This window comes from Triticum urartu, chromosome 1A (genome assembly GCF_056163025.1).
Source record: "Triticum urartu cultivar PI428250 chromosome 1A, HENAU_Tu73, whole genome shotgun sequence".
Taxonomy (NCBI): Eukaryota; Viridiplantae; Streptophyta; class Magnoliopsida; order Poales; family Poaceae; genus Triticum; species Triticum urartu.
The window spans coordinates 398,486,433-398,506,980 of NC_141873.1; the positions used below are offsets into that span (position 1 = coordinate 398,486,433).

A 20,548-nucleotide genomic window follows, 5' to 3' on the forward strand; every position below is an offset into this window, starting at 1 on the left:
AGTCCGGGCCAGTGTGTCGGAAAGAAGATTCAGGTGGCAACTCCCATTCCTTTCTCATGGCATCTCTCAGGGCTCTGCTCTTCGTGCAGTCAATTATAGCATGAAATTCGTCCTCCTCTCCGCAGCCACAAATATTACACGTAGAGTCCACTTCGACCGTCTGCACTTGTTCTTCGTTGTCGCCAACGTGTTAGTGACAACCCTCCACCCAAAGATTCTCACTTTAGGAGGGACACTAATCTTCCAAATGAGATCCCAAATGCTTTGGTCAAGCGCAACGCTAGACGAACTAGAAGGAGCTTGAGATACTTGGCCATGGATGGATGCCGCAAGTCTGTACACATTTTTGACACAGAAGATCCCATTCTTTTCATGGTGCCATGCAATGCAATCTTCCGTATCCGAGCTTGGGATATGAATTTTGCAAATTTTATCTACGTCAAAATCATGGAAAATTTGCCTAATGAGCTCAACCTTCCATTCCTTTCTATCATGTCTCATTAGTTGGTTCACCCACTGTAGCCTTGAACGACGAATGAATGTGGATGTTTTTAGTCCTTCCTGTCGCGGGATCCACTGATCTCTCTGAATCTGAATACTCTTTCCGTTCCCCATTCTTCATATTATTCCTTTCTTAAGTAGTTCCAAACAAGCCTCAATTCCTCTCCAGACCGGTGACGCATTCGACGGAAACACAGTATCAAGCAAGTGACCATGGGGATAATATTTAGACTTGAGTACTCTAGCACACAAGCTATCTGGCTTTTGAAGGAGTCTCAACTTTGTTTAGCAAGAAGGGCGATGTTGAAAAGATGCATATCTCTGAAGCCAATACCTCCTGCCCGCTTAGAACGGGTCATGCGCTCCCATGGGCACCGAAAAGATGCATATCTTAATTCTAATTAAGTCTTAATCTTAGTTACGAGAGAACTGAGACTCTTTCCGTCTATTACGTTTGCACGATCATCCCATGGGCACCAAACTATGCGATGTGTAGTGTTACATATTCAGTAATGTCCTTGAATAAGTCATCGCTGCCTCACTAGTGTATGTTTTCCGTGTTTGTGCTTCTTTCACGCACTGGTTACAGCTTATAAGACAACATGGTTGTGGTGCTCTTTTCACTCATTTGTTACATGACAACGGTTGTAGTATTTTGCATCTTCTAATTCAGAATAGATGGGCTAGGTGTTGCATGGGCTATTGATATTCGAGGAGGAGCCTTCATTTTTGTATTGTGTAGCCAATCTCTAATGAAGAGCATGCTGCTAAACATAAGGTCTATGCCAATTGCTTGCTGCCACGAGGAGTTAAGATCATCTCAGTCAGCAGTCGGGATATGACTTGTGTTTCGGTCATGGAGATACAGGAGTTTGGGGGGGTGTTACATTTCTGGATTAGCTGGCGGTAGCGTACTTTAATTGGAATTGCACCAGATAGGCACTCTTTATAACCATTTCTAGAGAACTTCAGACAAAAATAATGTAGGCAAACTTGATGCTCCATACCAATGCTTGGTGCATCTCAAGTTTGCCTACAAAAGTTGTACTCGCAAACCAAGTATTATGTAGGCAACCATAATGCCATCGTTAAAGAAATTCAGACAACATTATCCAGGCGAGCATTAAGTTTGCCTATGAAAAAATACGAGCTACATCGAAGTTTTCTAGGCAGGCCTAGTGCTCCACACCAATTTGGAGGGAATTGTTTTACAAAAATGCTTAAAAACCGCTGTCAGGTTTTTGAGCATGGCAAATTACATGTCACGGGCATGGCAATTTTCTTCAGCAACACGTAATTTGCCATAAAAATGATCGACTTGCCATGGTTAAAAATCTGGCATCAAATTTGTAGCGCGGTCTTTGTTTAACATAGAACATCCGACTCTTCATCCGACCCTAAAAAAGAGAACATCCAACCTTTTTTTTTCTACGAACATCCGACCCTTATCGTAGCTTGCCATCTCTTGGTTAATCCCTCATGAATTCCCACTAACAAAACAAGTGAAAAAACATCTCTCAAAATCCCAAAAGTAATACCTATATTCAATTAAAGTACGCCGAGCACACTTGAGACTAACATGACAATTCTCATGTCTAATCTCACAACTCTCTCCTCTGAACTTCCCATTCTTTCTCCTAGCTAAAAGTTGCCAAAACGAATGTTTTAGTGCTTCGCTTGCCTCTCTCTTTTCCTCATGGGCCTTGTTTAAACCTCATTCAAAGTGTGATGGGTGCGTTACACCGTGCAACTAAGGATTATCACTAACGCAGCAATTTTCCCTCCAAAAGAAAAAAAGAAAAAAAATACGCAGCAAATAATACTTGGTGGCATTCGCTTCTCGACTGCAACATGGCCAAGAGTGTGTGGGCGCTAAGGGATGATGATTCGTCGTTGCTGATCTATGGAGATGAGACACCAGATGTGCAGCGATGGCTATTTGAGCTGAGCGAGACTCTAAGCAGCGACAAGCTTATCGTGGTCCTTGTCACCCTTAGGCTATGTTCGGTTAATCCCCTCACCACAGGGATTGAAGGGGATTGGGGAGGTTTAAGGGAGATTTTGACTTGCAAGGGATTTAATCCCTTTCAAACCCCTCCAATCCATGCCTAACCGAACAAGGCCTTAGGGATACTCCTATATGGTATGCTCGGCGGCAGGCGGGCGATCCAAGAGCATGAGTACCAAACTCACTTGCTCATAACAGGTAGTACATTGACGAAATCTCTAACCATGAATGTGGGGACCAAGGCCGGTCGCACCGCCACGCAGTGATGGCTCCCCCCGTCGCATAGGAAGCTGAATGTCAATGGTGCGATGGCAAATACACTGAGCAAAGGTGTGGCTGGTGTTGTCTGCCGTGATGAGCACGGGATGGAAGGTTTCAAGGGGCATCAGCAGTGGCGGATAACGGAATCACTAATCCTGAAACCCTGGAGGCTCTTGCATGTCATGAAGCTATGTCTTTGGGCGAAGAGATGAGCCTTGGGAAGCTATACATCTCATCTGAATGTCTGAGGGTCGTCTGGGAACTCAAGTCTACAAGAAACTGGGAGGTCACTGCATGATATTTCATGAGATGAAGAAGCGGAGCATCTCATTTGGGTCCTGCAATTTCGGCCATGAACAGCTCAACAATGGCCAAGCTCGTAGATTAGCTAGGATGGCGTCCTCGCTTGACATGGGACGATATGTATGGCTAAATTTCCCCCTGAAAATCAATGTATCCCTGTAGACTTGGTAGTATGATGCAATAAAAACTGCGGTGTTCGTCAGATAAAAACATCACTAGCCCAGTTTAACCTACCCCCAAAAAAAAACATTCCTAAACCATGGTTTAGCTATTTCCATACTCACCATCAACATGGAGGTTTCAGGTGGCAGCGACTGCATTAACCAAAATGCGGCAGAGGGGAGAGTGCCGGACTCGAAAGCATGTAATATTTACAAGGGAGGGGTTACTACTGAGTCACACGCCAGCCACTGATACCAGCTAGGGTGCGAGAAAACTACAGAAGCGTATCAACAGGTTGGTTCCTTGGAAGATGAAGCTGACCAGTAGGTGCTTGCTTGTAGCTGTCAGAACTCAAGAGGAACTTCATTCCCAATTATCGCCTTGCGCAGCGCTGGTAGTTCTAGAACCGTAAGGGGCTACGTGCACGATTCACTCGGGAAACCTGCAAAACAAAGTTAATTGTACCACATAATGTCCAAGGTTGGCGTATAGATAGTAAAATAAAAATCAGTCCATTGATGTTTTGCGTGAGAACTTACAATATGAGACTTCCATTCCACTTGGCGTCCCTCGTTTACACCAAACTGAGGTTGCCCCCTGACATGATGGAATATGTGAACAAGGACCGCAGCATCAAGAGCGGCATACTCTTTCTGTAGGAGGCATGCAGATCTCTGTATTAGCGGTGGCACTTTACATCCTTGATAAACAACGTAGAGCACATTTGACCTAGTTTGAGTCATGAATAAAAAACATGCAAGAAAAAAGGTGCCGAGTAGCTCATTTTTCCAGGAAATGTGGCTTATATAAAAAATTATCCTATTAGCCTTCAGATTCCACTAACTTGCAGTTAAAATGTACAAATTTTACCTGCACTAGCTACCCTTGAGTTGAGTGTATTCGGTGCTTTTCCTATTATTATTTTTTTCTCCATGTAAAAAGGGTAAAAATTGCAGCAAGGAAATGTAGTTATTCCCACTAATGCGGTTGACAAGAGAGAGATTAGTCAAATCTAGACAAGAGATCTAGGCCAGCTCATCCTAAACACATGCCGCAACTGAGAAAACAAAGTAGGAAAGCTCTGAGGATTCTAAAACTTGATAATGTCCAAATTATTAGAAATCAATCATACAGATAAGGGGGGCACCAGCTCATAAGAATTAAGATCTTTACATGACTGCTTTAAAGAAACATGAGCAAAAAAAATAGTGGGCGAATAACAGACCTGATTCTGGCTCAGAGGTCGCTGCTCCCAGTCGCTATTCCGCCGTGTCTTGTTCAAACCAGCTCCTAATATTTTCTGGCAGTATTTTCGAATATATAAAGGGACATAGCTTGTCATAGGTTCTACGATAGAAAGATGAACAAATCAGCTGGATACCAGCTGAGTGTTGTAGATTTTTTAGATCATAAAATACCTTTGACAATCCAGAGAGACCGCCAGTAGTCTCTTTGAACAGCTTCTGGACATCAAGTAGCATTTCATAGGACTGGAAACATAACAATTCTCCATACGACTGTGACAGCTGATGCAGATCGCATTGCAGGTTATAGCCTATTGTTTGCAATGGGAAAAATGTTAGTTCTTTTCATGCACAAAAAGGAAACGTTCTTACAAGGAAAACAGGCATATGGTAGACAAGGGTAATTGATCATATTAACATAGTACCCAGCTTTAGTATGTTTGATGAACACATGATTCGCCTGAAGCAGCAGTCCAATGCTTTAGGATCATCTTCGTACAGCTTAATCAGATCAAAGATGAAAGCTTTCTTATCTGACGCAATTTGGATGATAGCAACCTGGTCATACAGATGAAACCTGTCAATGGAAGAACTAAAATATGCAGACAGATTAGAATGGGAATCTTCTTGCAGGGAAACTCAAAATATCACTGAAACTTAACAGTAACATAGTAGGCCCAAAAAACATTAGAAAATGATTAGAACCCCAGATGATCGCCTATGACATATTGTCACGACAGATGATGAAGTGAAAGCATGAGCCACTAAATTGATTAATGTGAAATAATTAGCCATTTTATTCAACCATACCTTTTTGAAGAGCACTAGGGGAGGGTTTTGAATTTCCGCATATACTACATCGCGATAAATTTGCATCGTAAGCTTACACTATATTAGGGAGAGCATGGTCATACTAGAACACCAAGCAAACATAGAGGCGGGCAACAATTTGAACTAAGGCATCACTTACCTTATTAGGTCTGCTGCCTTTCTCGTAATTAGGTTTCCATTCGCAATCCACACCAATAATTTTACAAGCTTCAATATAACTTGTTGCACTAAGTAATCCGTTGATCTCATCAACCCAGACAATCTCTTCTAAAATCAATTTCTTCAGCTCTAAGTAGTCAGACTGACACATGACTTCTTCTGGAACTGTGTCATAATAAATACACATCAAGAAGAGAAATGGAACTAGTGGAATAAAGTTAGTCCAGCATATGAAGTGTACTCTTTGTCTCTTTCTAAAACCAATATTCATATTTAGGTCGATAAATTAGGGTGAGGGGGTGATGCTACACAATGGGATACCATCAGAGTGCACTAAAAAAATTACACCCGGGAACATTCGATCAACTGAATTGAATGGCTCACTACTACCAGTTGACCAGAGTCACATGGTATTCGTATGCCATGATCCATGAGAAAGTATTATCCGAAACTAGGATGAATAAAATGCAGAGATTATATCGCCCTCCTTTCGGTAACTTGTATACTGTCTTTGCATCCACCCGGCAGCTTGCATTCACATTATCTTCAGGGTTGGTGATGCTGCCTCCTCATTTCTTTGTACAAGTGAAAATGCTAATTCTAAATATTTGTTGTTCTTTTATACAGCTCTTATAAGATAAACTAGTTAAGATGAATTGAATAATAAACTCACATGCCATATTTCTCAACCTACATAATCCAAAAATCAATAGTTTTTTATAAATTGCCCCTCAATTTGAAGATTATTGAATTGACCTTTAAATCTGTAGTTTTGCGGAAATGTGTACATTTTTTGCGAAATATACTCTTAATTGAATCATTGTACTGAGTAACTGAGTATTACATAATCCGAAGGAAATATGAACAGGGTATCTTTTAAACAGATAATTCAAGTGTAAAGGTGATTCTAAAATAGAAGCTAGGTGTTAAATACTATACAGAATAGATAGGTGTTAGCTTAATGTTGGATCGATAACATTATAGCTCTATAGAAGTAACCACTAAGAATATAGCTCTGTAGCGTAATGTTGGATCGATAACATCATAGGTGTGCTTACCCAAAGACTTGACATAACCTTCAAGAGAGTATCGTTCGCAAAGCTCGTCAACCTTCTCCATATAGCCAGCTTCCATAGCAAGATATACCTGTGCACAACATAACAATACAATCAATTCCTTTTATGATACGCAAAGGTTGCCAGCAAAAGATGTATTCCATTCCATCTAAAGTGTGTAGTTTCAAAAAAAAGTAGACAAGCAACAGCTTCAAACATCATACATGCACCCCCCCCCCCCCCCCCCCCACACACACACACAAAACAGAAAAACCATTCTCCCACCCACTTCATCCCATGAACAAAAGGTAACGGTGTATAGGAAGCAATGTCTTAATAAAATGAATCCTAATTTCTATTGATCCAAATAGAATAATGATCTAGGGCATGTATAAACAGCAAACACGTCTAAAAAGTTGATTGTGGTAAGATGGATGCAAGTTACCAGGTATTCCATCAGCTTTGTATCCTTCTTGGCACGGACTTCTGCAACATCCCAGCACCCTTTCTCTGCCAGCTTCTTTAGCGAACTGCAAATACAAAAGATCTCATAAAAATTCCAAATAACCCTAAACAAATATCCTTTAATCACTTCCCATTGAGCAACAGGAAAGTCACCTCTCTTTATACAAGTAATTAACATCCGGAAACTCTTCTGCAAGGTCATATTGTTTCACCAGCTCATTGGCGCTCTTTAGCATTTTAACATCTAGATACTTTTGAATTATCAAAATTATCATTTCTTTCCCCATGAAAGCTGCCCACTCCTCTGCTGCCTTGTATTGCTTACTTCCAATCAGTTTTATGAGAAATGACTCATCACAGCATTGGATGGAGAAGCGTGTCATCAGGGCCACAGCAGTCACATATGATTCTGATTTCATAAAGTACTGCACATGCTGTTTAAGATGTTCTCTTGCTGCCGCTAGATCTTCATCACCCAACTCTGAACCACAGAAAGCATGGGCCATATCTTTCAACTCGATATCGAATGTCTCAAGGAGCTTTACCAGTATGCGTTCTTCATGGGGTACAACAGAAGCAAGGATATCGAGAACAAGCCGTGCAGCAAGACACTTTGCATCAATAAAATCCTTCTGTACTGACTCCACGGATTTCAAATGCCTTAGAGAAGATATCAACATATGGCTGAATCCTTCAGCATGACTTTGGCCCAACAAAGGTATAATGTACATGCATTGGACAATGTATGTGAATGGGCCTGGTTGAGGATCATTATTTAATGCCCTTTTAACCTGCTGCTGAAGGATCCTGAACTTTGCAGTTGCTTTGTGGGTTCCTAAATTAAAGCTTACAAAAGGTCAGAGCTATGAAAAGCATAACAAATAACATAAAGGAGAAGATCAAGAATCAAATAGACATGAAAGAACAAGGCAATAGCACATCTGTGATGGAGTAGATAACTACAGAATTCAGCTACTCATAAATACAAAGAGTTTGGAAAGCAAAGGATTCAAGGCCGTGCGCTATATTATGATGGCAAAGTTTAACTCATCCCAATTACAGATTGCACAGGGGCTATACTTTCTAACACAAGTTTTGTTTGTTTTGGAAGGTTCTATTATCATAGTTCACAGAACAAGTTGTGGCAGGGCTTAGAAAAAAACATTTCAACAAATAAATAATGAATACCAAGTTACAGAAGCATCACATTCATGGAAATTTAAGGATAACATAAAGGAAATAAGTATACCATAGAAGTAGCAGTCCTTCAAAAGATACATAAAAGTAGCTGCAGAAACATGTGACAGATCAGAAAAAGAGTGTAAGCATATGGAGCGATGTTCATTCTTTTGATTGCTTTCATAGGCTTCCCGCATCCTTGCCTTGAGACGACCCATAGTTCAATGAATCATGCCCAACCTGTCCACCAAAGAAAATTTGCCAACTTAAACAACATAAAGTGAACTATTCCCAAGACCAAAATAGAGCAGACACCATAGGTGTTTAATTTGCACGGCCATGTAACTTGGCCCCTCGAACTTGAGAATGGCACACTTAGGCCTCCACAAATTGTAGAAGTGGGTAAATACAAAATAGAGGACTAAACTTAACTTAGATAGTAACTAATGGCCATGTGGCACTTGGATCCTCCTGTTTAAACTAAATTTTGACCATGCAATTGCTAATTAAGATCAACCGGGAGCTTGTAAAGAACTAAAAAAATCATAAGATGTGCAAAAACTTGTTCAAATCCAAGAATATTAATTCTCCAATGATCTCAAATAATGATCACATGGAGATTTAGACTGACCTAAGGTATCATGTGACTCATACTCATGTACCTCTAATAACCATGATTCTTACATTTGTTTACCCAGTTGTACAGGCTTAACAGAATGTGAAATATTCAAGTCCAGGGGCCCAAGTGACATGCTGGTGCAAGCGTTGGCACATCTTCAGTAAACAAGAAGCGCACAACAGGATACTATTTTAGATCCCCCACCTTAATATCAAAATCACAACAGAATAATATTTAGATCCCCTGCCTTGATATCAAAATCACATCAGAATAATATTTTAGACCCCCTGCCTTAATATCAAAATCAAAACGGAATACTAATTTAGATCCCCTGCCCTAATATCAAAATATGTGAAACAGGACAAAGATCATCTTAAGCAAAACGGAAATATATGAAGATCATGTTATCGGTTTCAGATCTTCCTAGCTCCCAGCAGAAGTTCTTTCTTCCTGCAATCACTACTAGGACAACGATTCCGTCGAGCCCCTAGGACCTAGAATTACCACTACAACAGAAACCATGTTTCCTCTCTGTTCCCAGTCTGTTGGAGTTCTCAACCATCTTCAGGTAAAACCATCAAGCTCTTTCGCTCATTAAATAATGGTAACCGACAAAGGTAAGCACATACGGAATGTGCTGCTGGAAATCCTAAATCAGCACCAACATCGACCACTCAGATGATTTACAAACGAAGCAGGGGGGTTGCGCATTTTGCCCCTGACGCAATCCCCAACCCGAAACTCATTTTTCTTACTGGAGGCACAGAATCAGAATGGACACACAAACACAAAGAGGGAAAAAAATGCTTCATGGGGATCAGAGCTCGCGTGAACTCAGGGGGTACATACATCCATCAGGAGAGAAAACTAGTAGTAGCCCCCCAAAAAGGGCGAACTCTCGTTTCTGACGCCGCGGAACAGCGTAGGAAGAAGGCATAATCTCGCCCTAGGCAGAAGGAGAAGCCGAAGCAAGGAAAAAATGCGATACCTGTGCAGGTTCCAGTCTCCGCGCTCTGTTTTGGGGATCGGAAGGTTCCTTCCTGGTACCGTGGGATTCTAGGGTTTGGTTTGTGGCTTCGGAAGGGCGAGGGGGGCCGAACAAAGGGGAGGAACGCCAACGCCAGCACGGGAGCTGCACAACGCCTCAGCTCTCTCTGACTTGACCTCAGGTTTCCGTTTTCGGCCGTTTGTGCAGGGCCGCTCGTGTTCCTCCGACTTTTCCATCTATTTTTTAATTATATAATATTGGCAGGAGAGGTACCAAATCCATTCTACTAGAAAGATATATTAGGGCATCTCCAGCGGGCCCCTCAAACCTCGGAGCTGAGCTGTTCAGGCGTATTTTGCCATTCAACTCTGACCATATCGGTCCACCGACACGTCTGTTTGTCCGTTTTCTCACAAACCAAAAACAAAAGGGACCTTTCACAGGAGTCCGGACCGCCCCATGTAGGACTCCGACAACCCCGACTCACTCAAATCCCCCTCCCGACACTTTTCTTCCATTCTACCCTTGCCCCTTGTTTTCATCCATATCTTCCTCGTCTGACGTTGCCGTTGTACCTCTTCGATCGTCGTGGTACCTCTCCTTCCCCAACCCCCACACATGCGCCTACCCCCCTTGGACTACGCCGCCGTCCACCCAATATCCTTTCGCCAGGTTCCCTCCGCCCCCTCCCGGCATTGTCCATGGCGGACACCACGCCCGGCAGGCAGCAGATGTTCGGTCAAATGCCATAGAGCTTTTTGGTTGAACTTCTTGTTTTTTTATATAGTAAGCATGATGGCGGGGTACTCAATGATCGAGGATGAGTTGATGTGCGATGTGTGGTTAGTCGTATCTGCGAAATTTGTAGGCATGTAGAAGGGCTTGGCCTTTTGGCAAAACGTGCAATGCGTCCTTTCATGAACGAAAGAACTTCGCGCCCTACGAGATGCATGTCATCCATGAACGCAATGCGAAGTCGCACCCTATTCTTAGGGCCCTCTCGGTGTGACGATATCCATCATCATTTGCCCAAACACAGGTGACCACATCACGGGGATGCCGGAACATAATAACGAGAAAGAAGAACAAAACCGATGATGAGGATTTCGGTATAGTGAGCATGGTGATGAGTCGGGAAGGATACCGATGCATCCCGGGTTTTGCAAAGTATCGCGAAGCAAAGGGAACATCACATGATAACCAAAGGTTCACCCAATTATCATTCGTGTGCTTATAGGGATAGATATAGACATCCACGGTTTCGCTATCGGTCATTTAACGAACATTTTCGTTCATGTATATGAGTTGCCGAACCTGCAGGATCACAAGATTAAGGCAATCACGGTCTGTTGAGTGTTAGTAGGATGGGAGTGATGAGAACATATTTGTAAAATTATTTCATTAACATTCGAATAGTTCCGAGAGGATCCGAAAGCGTTTCGGGGTAACCGAAAGTGTCGGGGATATACCCCACGGTGTAAACCGGACGGAAGTTAACCCGGCCGGACTTGGCGGTTTATCTGAAGACCCCGCTGACACTTGGTGAGTTACTAGCGACCCGCCCTGACCTGGCGGTTTACAAGCAACCCACCTGGTCATTATGACTCACTGGTGATCCGGCATGCGGGATCGACGGATGACAAGGCCCAAAGCCCAGAAGGCCGGTTCACGGTGGGCCGGTTTAAGAGGAAAGGCATGAGGAACATTATCTTACAAGGAGCTAAGACCTGGACTTGTATCCGGTTTGTATTAGAGATAGACTAGTCCTAATCCTAATAGAACTCCACATGTAAACCACCCCTTCAACATATATAAGGAGGGGCAAGGCTCCCCAAGAAGGGGGACAAGATTCACAAGTTCCACAACCTTGGACAAGTTAGGTTTAGACAATAGCTCTCGAGATAAGAGCACTCTTGTAACCGTGATCATCATCATCAATATCAATGAAGCAGGATGTAGGCTTTTACCTCCACCGTGAGGGGCCGAACCTGGGTAAAACATCACGTCTCTCGTCCCGCTCAACCCCTCTCAAGCTACCACATAGATGCGTTGGCCTCGCGACTAAGTCCTGACACTAAGGACATCTGCCGTGACAATTCCATGACAGTTGGCGCTCACCGTGGGGCCTGCGCACGGTGGTGTTGAGTTTTTGAAGGGATCTTCTTCAGGGATCGAGAAGCTTGTGATCAATCAGTTAAGAGGAAATCACATAGGATGAACCGACGGGGATAGCCATAGATAGAGCCGACAAATCATTGCTTTTGGATTAAAGTTGGAGTTATACAGCAGTATGCGCCTCTACGTCTAGATGATCCGGCGAAACTGAATTGAAAGCGAGATAGACATCGGAACTAAGCCGGATCAGAGGGCCGGACGTGCTGCAGCAGATTAGAAAAAAAAAATCAAAGTCAAGGAAAGAGTCAAGGAAAGGAAACCTGAGCCGTCCGTAACCCGGACTCATCCATCAACTGTGCCTGCGCCCTTGAACCGCCCGATTGTTCCGAGCCGCTACGCCGCCGGGCCGGTCGTCGCCGTTGACTCGCCAGCACTTCTCCTACCGCGCCATGGCTGCCCCCTCAGCCGCAGCGGAGCCGAGCCGCCATATGCCTAAACCGCCACGGCCCCCCGCTGCCGTACTTCGCCTCCACAGCCGCGCGCTTCGGTCTCGTATCCCTGTGGACCGTATGCTCGAGCAGGTGGGCGTGGAATCGGAAAGTGCGGCGGGCTTGTCTCCACCTCGAGCCGCCTCCGCCTCGAACTCGCCAGGCCGTGCGTGCTCCGCCTCACTCGCGGACTCCGCCCTGCCACGCCGCGCCCACCGGCACCGGTCGCATCGCCACTGCCGTGCTTCGGGCCGCTGGCCGCCTTGACGCCCTCCTCCGTTGCACCGGCCACCTCCTGCGCTCGGCTGCATCGCCACTGTAGGCCTCCGAGCCGCGCCGGGCCCCGCCTCTCCGCTGACCACCGCCGGGTTGAGCTGCTGTCCACATGGCCCAGCCTACAAACCGCCGTTGTGGCCGCCGTTTCATCGTTCAGGCCGCCCACGTGCTCCCTCCGTGACCTGTCGTCGCTGATCCGCCGCAGCAAGCCCGCCGCACGGCGAGCCTCCGTCTCCGCCTCGGCCGCTGCTGGGAGCTACCCCCGCCAGCATCGGCCGCTTCTAACGACCGGCCACTTTCGGCGCTGTAACACGCCGTCTCTGCTCAAACTTGCTCAGCCGGCTGCCAGAGCCCTAATGGGTTCAAGCAGCCGCAGCCCACGGGCGTCTCAAGTTGCTGCGTCGCCTGCCTTGCCGCAAGAATCGCCTTCGCCACTATGGTCACAACGGCCGACTCTCCTCCCTGGGAGCATCTTCCAAGCCATCGCCCCAGTCGAGCGGCCTCGCCGTCCGCCTCTAAGTCGTCTGGCCTCGTCTCGCTTCCTCTGCCACAGTGATACTGACACCGTGGTGATAGCAACTCGCCACGTAGAGCTGCTTCGACATGCTTCTACAGAATCTCAGGGAACGCAACAACATGCTAGCAGTTTTTGTTACTTCATTATCAACTGACAATTCTTTAGTTTACATCTGTTTGGCTCAATATTCAGAAATTTGCAGTCCAAGCTCTTCTACTATTGATGCAAGACTGTGTTGCTCAGTCGTTCTTCACTTGCCTCATCTCAAGAGCACCGCGCTACCGCCAGCGATAATGATGGTTCGGTTCAAATCAGGGTTATGGTGGGCAAGCAGGTCTGGCGTATACGCTGCTAGGAAGAAGGAGATTGTCGAGCTACTCAAAAATCTCTCTAGGGAATCCGACTTTTCTGTGGAGGATATGTTTGATGACTGAACTGATGGCAGTTTTGAGAGTCTCCAAGCTCCTAAAGTTGCATTGTTGATCTCAAAGTCAGTCGTGAGCCTGTCATTGGAAAAAAAAGATCCATGCTTGTTCAGAATTTGTGATGCACGGGACAACCAATACTGTCAAGTTCATTTATCACGCTTAAGAAGAAGGTACTGCCAAAATTGGAGCCGGGTTAGCAGTGGGATGTGCATATGAAGGAGCTGCGGAAAACTATGACAAGGCCATCGAAGGGGTGACCTGCAAAAATTGTTTAAGAATCAAAAGGAGTTCAGCGACAAGTACTGAAAAAGTGACGCTCCCATATGAAGAGACTACTGATCGTCAGATGTTTACAGTGGATGGGTTGCACCATCGCCAGATTATTTATGGGAGCTACACACGGACCATCTGACGTCCGACCAAATTAGGTGACCTCCATTTAAATTTATCTTATTAGCATATATTGTTTTTATCAAAGAACAATTACTTTGGTCTTTGTATTTTATATGCAGGACAATTGGTCATTGCAAAGACGATGGCCGGATTAAGGATATATAAATCGCACAATTATTGCCATGCGCTAGCATATGGCCGTGCTATAATGATCAAAGAATATGTGCGCAAGTCGTCACCCTTGCGGCCCGGTTTACATCGACTTGCCGGGATCGCGTTTGATTGTTGTTCAACGGACGCGCGCAAACCACCGGTGGTCCGGTTTACATCAACACGCGGTCGGTTCTCCATCTACGCCGGCTTACAATGCCCGCAGGCGACTCCCCGTCCGCGCCGGTTCACAATACCCGCAGGCGGCTCTCCGTCCATGCCGGTTTACAACTCCCGCGGCCGACTCTCCCGTCCGCGCTGACTTACTACGCCGCGGCCGACTCATCTGGTTGTGTCGTCTCTAAAGCTGCGGCCGTCTTTGCCGCCCATCTCTTGCGGCGTGGTCTACATTAACATACCGGGCCGCACCTGTCTGCATGAGCTGTTTATTAGGCGCACAAGTCGCCGCCACTACAGTTTTGATTAACTTCAAATCGCCAGTTGGAAGGAACCATTGGACGAGTTGCTGACACGGCTCATATGGGATCATTTACAACCCGCCGCAGTCACCTCAACCTTCTATGGATTCATATCATGCTATCAACGCCAATGATATACAAGCTATGCCGGTTTATATCACGGTCAAATATGGAGAGTCTCAAGCCAACTCCTCGAGTCACCCTTGAAACTCGGGGGCTACGATGACATGACTCAGCGAATCTTACCAGTTTTAGCAAATTCAAGAACCCCAGGATGATGAAGGGAAGGATAACTCGGTCCCGAGGCTACTGTTATATTTATGAAAGTTTAAAGGCCGTCAGGAAATTTCCGGCTTAGAAAGTATATGACAGTTATAAGATCCCGGCTTGATGAAGAAGATCCGGGTTATCAGAAAGGATTCCGGTTTAAAATCCGGCTCAAGGGAAGTCAGTCTGACTGAAGCTCTCAAATATCCGGTTTACAGTCCGGTTCAAGGGAAATTTGTTCTCCCACAAAGCTCTGAAGCGCTCAAATCCGGTTTAACAATGTCCGGTTCAAAAAGGAATTAATTTCTCGCAAGTTCGAGTTTAAAGGCCGTCAGAAAATTTTCCGGTTGAAAATGAAGATTTCGGTTTAAAATCCGGTTCAAGGGAAAGATGTTTCCCACAAAGCTTTGAAGCTCTCAATATCCGGTTCAAAATCCCGGTTCAAGAAGAATTTATCTCTTGCAAAAAGTTAAAAGTTGCCGAAGAGGACTTACTGCCATGATGTGTGGTTCAAACATGGGTATCCCGCCTTACTGGCCTGACATATTATTGATCACATGGGGGTTTCTGCTTCATAAAGCGGGGTCTCTGTTCTTTTACATCATGTGTGGTTACACGGAGTTGTTCTAAAGCGGCCTCCGGTTTACCCCTTGAGTTCGCTTTTTAAAAGCATCATGTTATATCACTTGGAGGTTTGGTCATGTCCGAACCAATACCATACCTCTTGATAGGCGAGAGCCACCAGATCACTTGGGGACTTGGTCACGTCTGAACCAGTCATGCCTCTTGATCGGCCTAAGGCCACAGAATCACTTGGGGGCTTGGTCGAACCCGAACCATTGCCATGCCACTTGGTCGGCATAAATGCCACGGTTTCATTTGGGGACCTGGCTGACTAGAACCATAGTTACACCTAACGGGAGTTTGGTCGTGTTCGGCCATGGTAACGCCATTTGATCAGCTCAAATAAACCTTTTTTGCAAACGGTTTTGTCATTGCCTTTGCTTGAAATTTTCTTTGATAGATACTTTTTTCTTTTTTATTGCGTTTTTTTAAACCGACAAAGTTTTCAACCAATCAATTGACGGAACATAGTTCACGTCAATCCGGAGACTATTTGCCCGGTTTGATCCTTGTTGTTAACATCCTCTTATGGAGTAACACGGTGTTTATCACAACCCGGCACGGTTTTATTATAAACCGGCACAATATGGAAGGAGTTATCAGTACTCAAGATTTGGGTTATCACCCTTACTACAAAAAGTTGGTAAAACCAACGATGTGATTCAATGTCACAGGTATGATATATTTCATATTTGATTATTCTAAATGCAGCATTGGTTATAAACCCAGGTTATATGTTGGGCATTATGACCCGTCCGGCGGTAAACCGCCAGGACACTTTAAACTTATTGTATGCAGAAACAGGTTGAATAAAGCATGATTATAAATCACCGGTGTTTATTAAACCGGTAGTATGATCCGGTGTTTATTAAACCGGCCTGGCTTTAGACAATAAGTCGCCAGTATATATTTGGATTGCGCCATTGGAATCATGCGCTTATAAATCATTGGGGTATATTATTCAAATAGCCAAACTTGGCTGAAATTTCATTATGATATTGAATGAATAAGGTTTTCATACCGGATTATATTATCTTGAATAGCCAACATGGCTGGATTTTTATTATTAAGGTTTTCAAAGTCGCTATAGCGCAATGTCTACTCTTTTATCAAAGGATATGATTTATTCTACAATGGAAGGAATAGTCCCGAGTCGCTGCAGGCTTACAACCCGACACTTGGGGGCTACATTATTCAAATCGAGATTACATGCAAGTCTCATGTCGTTGCAAGCATGCATCATGACACTTGGGGGCTAATGCAAAGTCATTTTTACTAGTCTTATTGAAGACCCGACTCATCATATTATAATGAGCCGGCCCTTGGGGGCTACCAATTGCTCCTATCAACAATTCAAGGTACACAAGTTTTCGTCCATAATATTGAAGGATTCATTGCTCAGTTGGTAAAGCACAAAACTCTTAACCTTGTGGACGTGGGTTCAAGCCCTACGATGGAAGCTACATTATAAGATGTTATTTTCATTGAAGTATATATCAAGTCCCGGTTCAGTATTATCTTACTAAGCCGGCCCTTGGGGGCTACACATCACCGCTCAAGTCTACATGATTATATTTATAAAATCCCTGCTAATTAATGTATAATGACCCGACCCTTGGGGGCTACACTGATTGAAGTTTTTATAAGCAATTGCAAGTCCCAGGTTGCTGCAAGCATGACAACCCGGCACTTGGGGGCTACATATATGGAGTATTCAGTTTATATGATTGAGATGAACAAACCGGATTTCTTCAAGATTGAAACACTTATTGGAGCAAGTCTTAAGTTATCACTATGTTCTCCTCTTAAGACTTGGGGGCTACAGGTATTATGCATATAAAGGAGGAACATCTTCATTTTATTAGTTTTGAGCAAATCAGGAAGATCAATTACATGACCCGGTGTCGACAACAATTATGACCCGGCGCCATCAATATTTATAAACCGGCCATTTTGGTAATATTAAACCGGCAAGTTTTACATCTTCAAGCCGACTGAATATCAGATAAGTATTTTCAGACCCATATTTCTTAAACCGGCGAAGCTGAGTCAAAGGAGTTATTCTTCACAATATTTCTCGGTGGTAAGCCAATGTCGGCAAATTGATTATGAAGCTGGTCTGTTGACCCGGATTTCCCAGAAGGAGGAAATAACAAGGACTTAAGGATGATCAGGTACCGGTTTACAAAAATTCTTAACCCGGAGAATAACCTGTCAAATTTGTTCTTGTGTTTATTTTGCAGCATAAGTTTACCATGAATAAATCCAAGCTAAACTTGGGGGCTAATGTCGGGGATATACCCCGCGGTGTAAACCGGCCGGAAGTTAACCCGGCCAGACTTGGCGGTTTATCTGAAGACCCCTCTGACACTTGGCGAGTTACTAGCGACCCGCCCTGACCTGGCGGTTTACAAGCAACCCACCTGGTCATTATGACTCACTGGTGATCCGGCGTGCGGGATCGACGGATGACAAGGCCCAAAGCCCAGAAGGCCGGTTCACGGTGGGCCGGTTTAAGAGGAAAGGCATGAGGAACATTATCTTACAAGGAGCTAAGACCTGGACTTGTATCCGGTTTGTATTAGAGATAGACTAGTCCTAATCCTAATAGAACTCCACATGTAAACTGCCCCTTCAACATATATAAGGAGGGGCAAGGCTCCCCAAGAAGGGGGACAAGATTCACAAGTTCCACAACCTTGGACAAGTTAGGTTTAGACAATAGCTCTCGAGATAAGAGCACTCTTGTAACCGTGATCATCATCATCAATATCAATGAAGCAGGATGTAGGCTTTTACCTCCACCGTGAGGGGCCGAACCTGGGTAAAACCTCGCGTCTCTCGTCCCGCTCAACCCCTATCAAGCTACCACATAGATGCGTTGGCCTCGCGACTAAGTCCTGACACTAAGGACATCTGCCGTGACAATTCCACGACCGAATGGGTTTCGAAGAGTACCAGGTAATAAAGCGTATTATGATAATTAATATATAGGTGAAAAATATTTACGGGGATGTTAAATTATATATAAATGGTCTAAAAGTATCTAGAATAATCTTATATTTAATTTAATATCAACAGACCTTAAAAGGCCAAGAGGTGGATGGCAACTTGGGCCAAAAAGGCCCAAGTGGGGAAGCCGCCTCCCTTCCATAAGGAAGGGGGACTGAATCCTACTAGGGGAAACTCCTCCCCCCTTTTGGCCAACGCCCCAATAAGGCTTTCCCTCCTTGGTGGTTGATTCTCCCTTCCCTTCTAACACACACACACACACATATAGTAATGCTAAATCAAACATGAGTGTAGAATAGCTTATTCTACACCCCTAGTAATGATCTATACAAACTATAGTAACGTAGCATACAAAATACAATATATTTTTGATAATGTAGTAAATTCAAAACTTGGGTGGTAAAAAATTTATTTCAGAATTACTACATCTTATACAGTTTTTTACTAGATTTTGTACATAGCCTTACTAGGGGTATAGAATAAGTTATTCTGCACCACGCTTAGAATAGCGTAACCCTATATATATTTGCCATAATTTAACGTAAAAGTTTTGGAGCCTCCTCTAGTTCTCCTAGTTCTAATTTGAGTTGGTCCTAGTTAACTAATTAGAGCTAGGCTAATTCTCTTGTTCTTGTAATTAAAAGCCCAGTGTGGTTCTAATCTCCTCCCTCTAATTCTCCGGCGACGATTAGCTCTAGATGGCGAAGCGCTGCCGGATTGTGAAGGTTGCACGCTTGCAACCAAGTAGAGAGGTCATGCTTTCGGTCTTCGGTTCATGGGATCGTTCATCGACGGTTTAAGAGGTTCCAAGTACGATCTACACCGGCATGTTCATCTTTCGCTACAACTCGGTGACGGTAATGATCGTGATCCCTATTGGGAAACGTTGCATGGGAAACAAAAAAATCTACGCACATGCAAGATCTATCAAGGAGATGCATAGCAAAGAGAGGGGAGAGCGTGTCTACGTACCCTCATTGACCGTAAGCGGAAGCGTTCAGTAACGCGGTTGATGTAGTCAAACTTCTTTGCGATCCAACCGATCGAGTACCGAACGTGCGGCACCTCCACGTTCAACACACGTTCAGCTCGGTGACGTCCACGTCTTCTTGATCCAGCAAGATGGCGAGGTAGTGGATGAGTTCCACAGCACGACGGCGTGGTGATGATGATGCTATCTTTGTAGGGTTTCACCTAAGCACTATGAAAATATGACCGAGGGTGTAAACGATGGAGGGGGCGCCGCACATGGCTAAGAGATTGTCGTGGTTATGTGTGGCGTCCCCCTCCCACATATATATAGGTGGGGGAGAGGGGAGAGGCCAAGGGCCGCCCCAAGTAGGACCGAATCCTACTTGGGGTCATTCCCTAACCCCCCTACCATATTTGCCGGAGGGGAAAGGAAAGGGGAGAAGAGGGAAGGAAGGGGGAAGCCGACTCCCCCCTTTCCTTCTCTCCCCAAGGGCTGCGGCCTTAGAAGGGGTGCGCCAGCCCCTTGTGGGCAGGTGTGTTCCCCTCTTTTGGCCCATATGGCCCATTAACCTCCTGGGGTGTCCGAAACCCCTTCCGGTGACCCGATTTCTACCCGGTACATCCCAAAACTCTTCTGGTGTTCAAATATCATCGTCCTATATATCAATCTTTACCTCCGGACCATTCCGGAGCTCCTCATCATGTCTGTGATCTCATCCGGGACTCCGAACAACATTCGGTCACCAAAACATATCACTCATATAACACTATATCGTCAACGAATGTTAAGCGTGCGGACCCTACGGGTTCGAGAACTATGTAGACATGACCGAGACACCGATCCGGTCAATAACCAATAGCGGAACATGGATGCCCATATTGGCTCCTACATATTCTACGAAGATCTTTATCGGCCGAACCTTATGACAACATACGTAATTCCCTTTGTCCATCGGGATGTTACTTGCCCGAGATTCGATCATTGGTATCTTCATACCTGGTTCAATCTCGTTATCGGCAAGTCTCTTTACTCGTTCCGTAATACATCATCT

The 20,548-nt window shown here is 44.7% G+C and overlaps 1 protein-coding gene across 1 annotated transcript; it reads right to left on the minus strand.

The window, feature by feature from the left end:
- Positions 1-3,212: 3,212 nt before the first annotated feature.
- On the minus strand, positions 3,213-9,970 carry LOC125514237 (Polynucleotidyl transferase, ribonuclease H-like superfamily protein). The gene is made up of 11 exons (XM_048679535.2): positions 9,776-9,970; positions 8,239-8,408; positions 7,143-7,824; positions 6,970-7,054; positions 6,528-6,615; positions 5,450-5,634; positions 4,905-5,037; positions 4,654-4,790; positions 4,461-4,535; positions 3,775-3,888; positions 3,213-3,677 (listed from the first exon to the last, which is right to left on the minus strand). The coding sequence occupies exons 2-11, from the start codon at positions 8,384-8,386 to the stop codon at positions 3,636-3,638; spliced, it is 1,689 nt and encodes a 562-aa protein (XP_048535492.2). The 5' UTR covers positions 8,387-8,408; positions 9,776-9,970; the 3' UTR covers positions 3,213-3,635.
- Between the last annotated feature and the right edge of the window lie 10,578 nt (positions 9,971-20,548).

Bases quoted from the DNA above. Each gene is read 5' to 3' on its own strand.
- LOC125514237 (XM_048679535.2), bottom strand. From the start codon at position 8,386: ATGGGTCGTCTCAAGGCAAGGATGCGGGAAGCCTATGAAAGCAATCAA. The intron at 6,616-6,969 runs GTAACTTGCATC...TGTTGTGCACAG, and splicing joins CAAAGCTGATGGAATACCTG to GTATATCTTGCTATGGAAGC. The intron at 3,889-4,460 runs GTCTGTTATTCG...TGCCTCCTACAG, and splicing joins GACCTCTGAGCCAGAATCAG to AAAGAGTATGCCGCTCTTGA.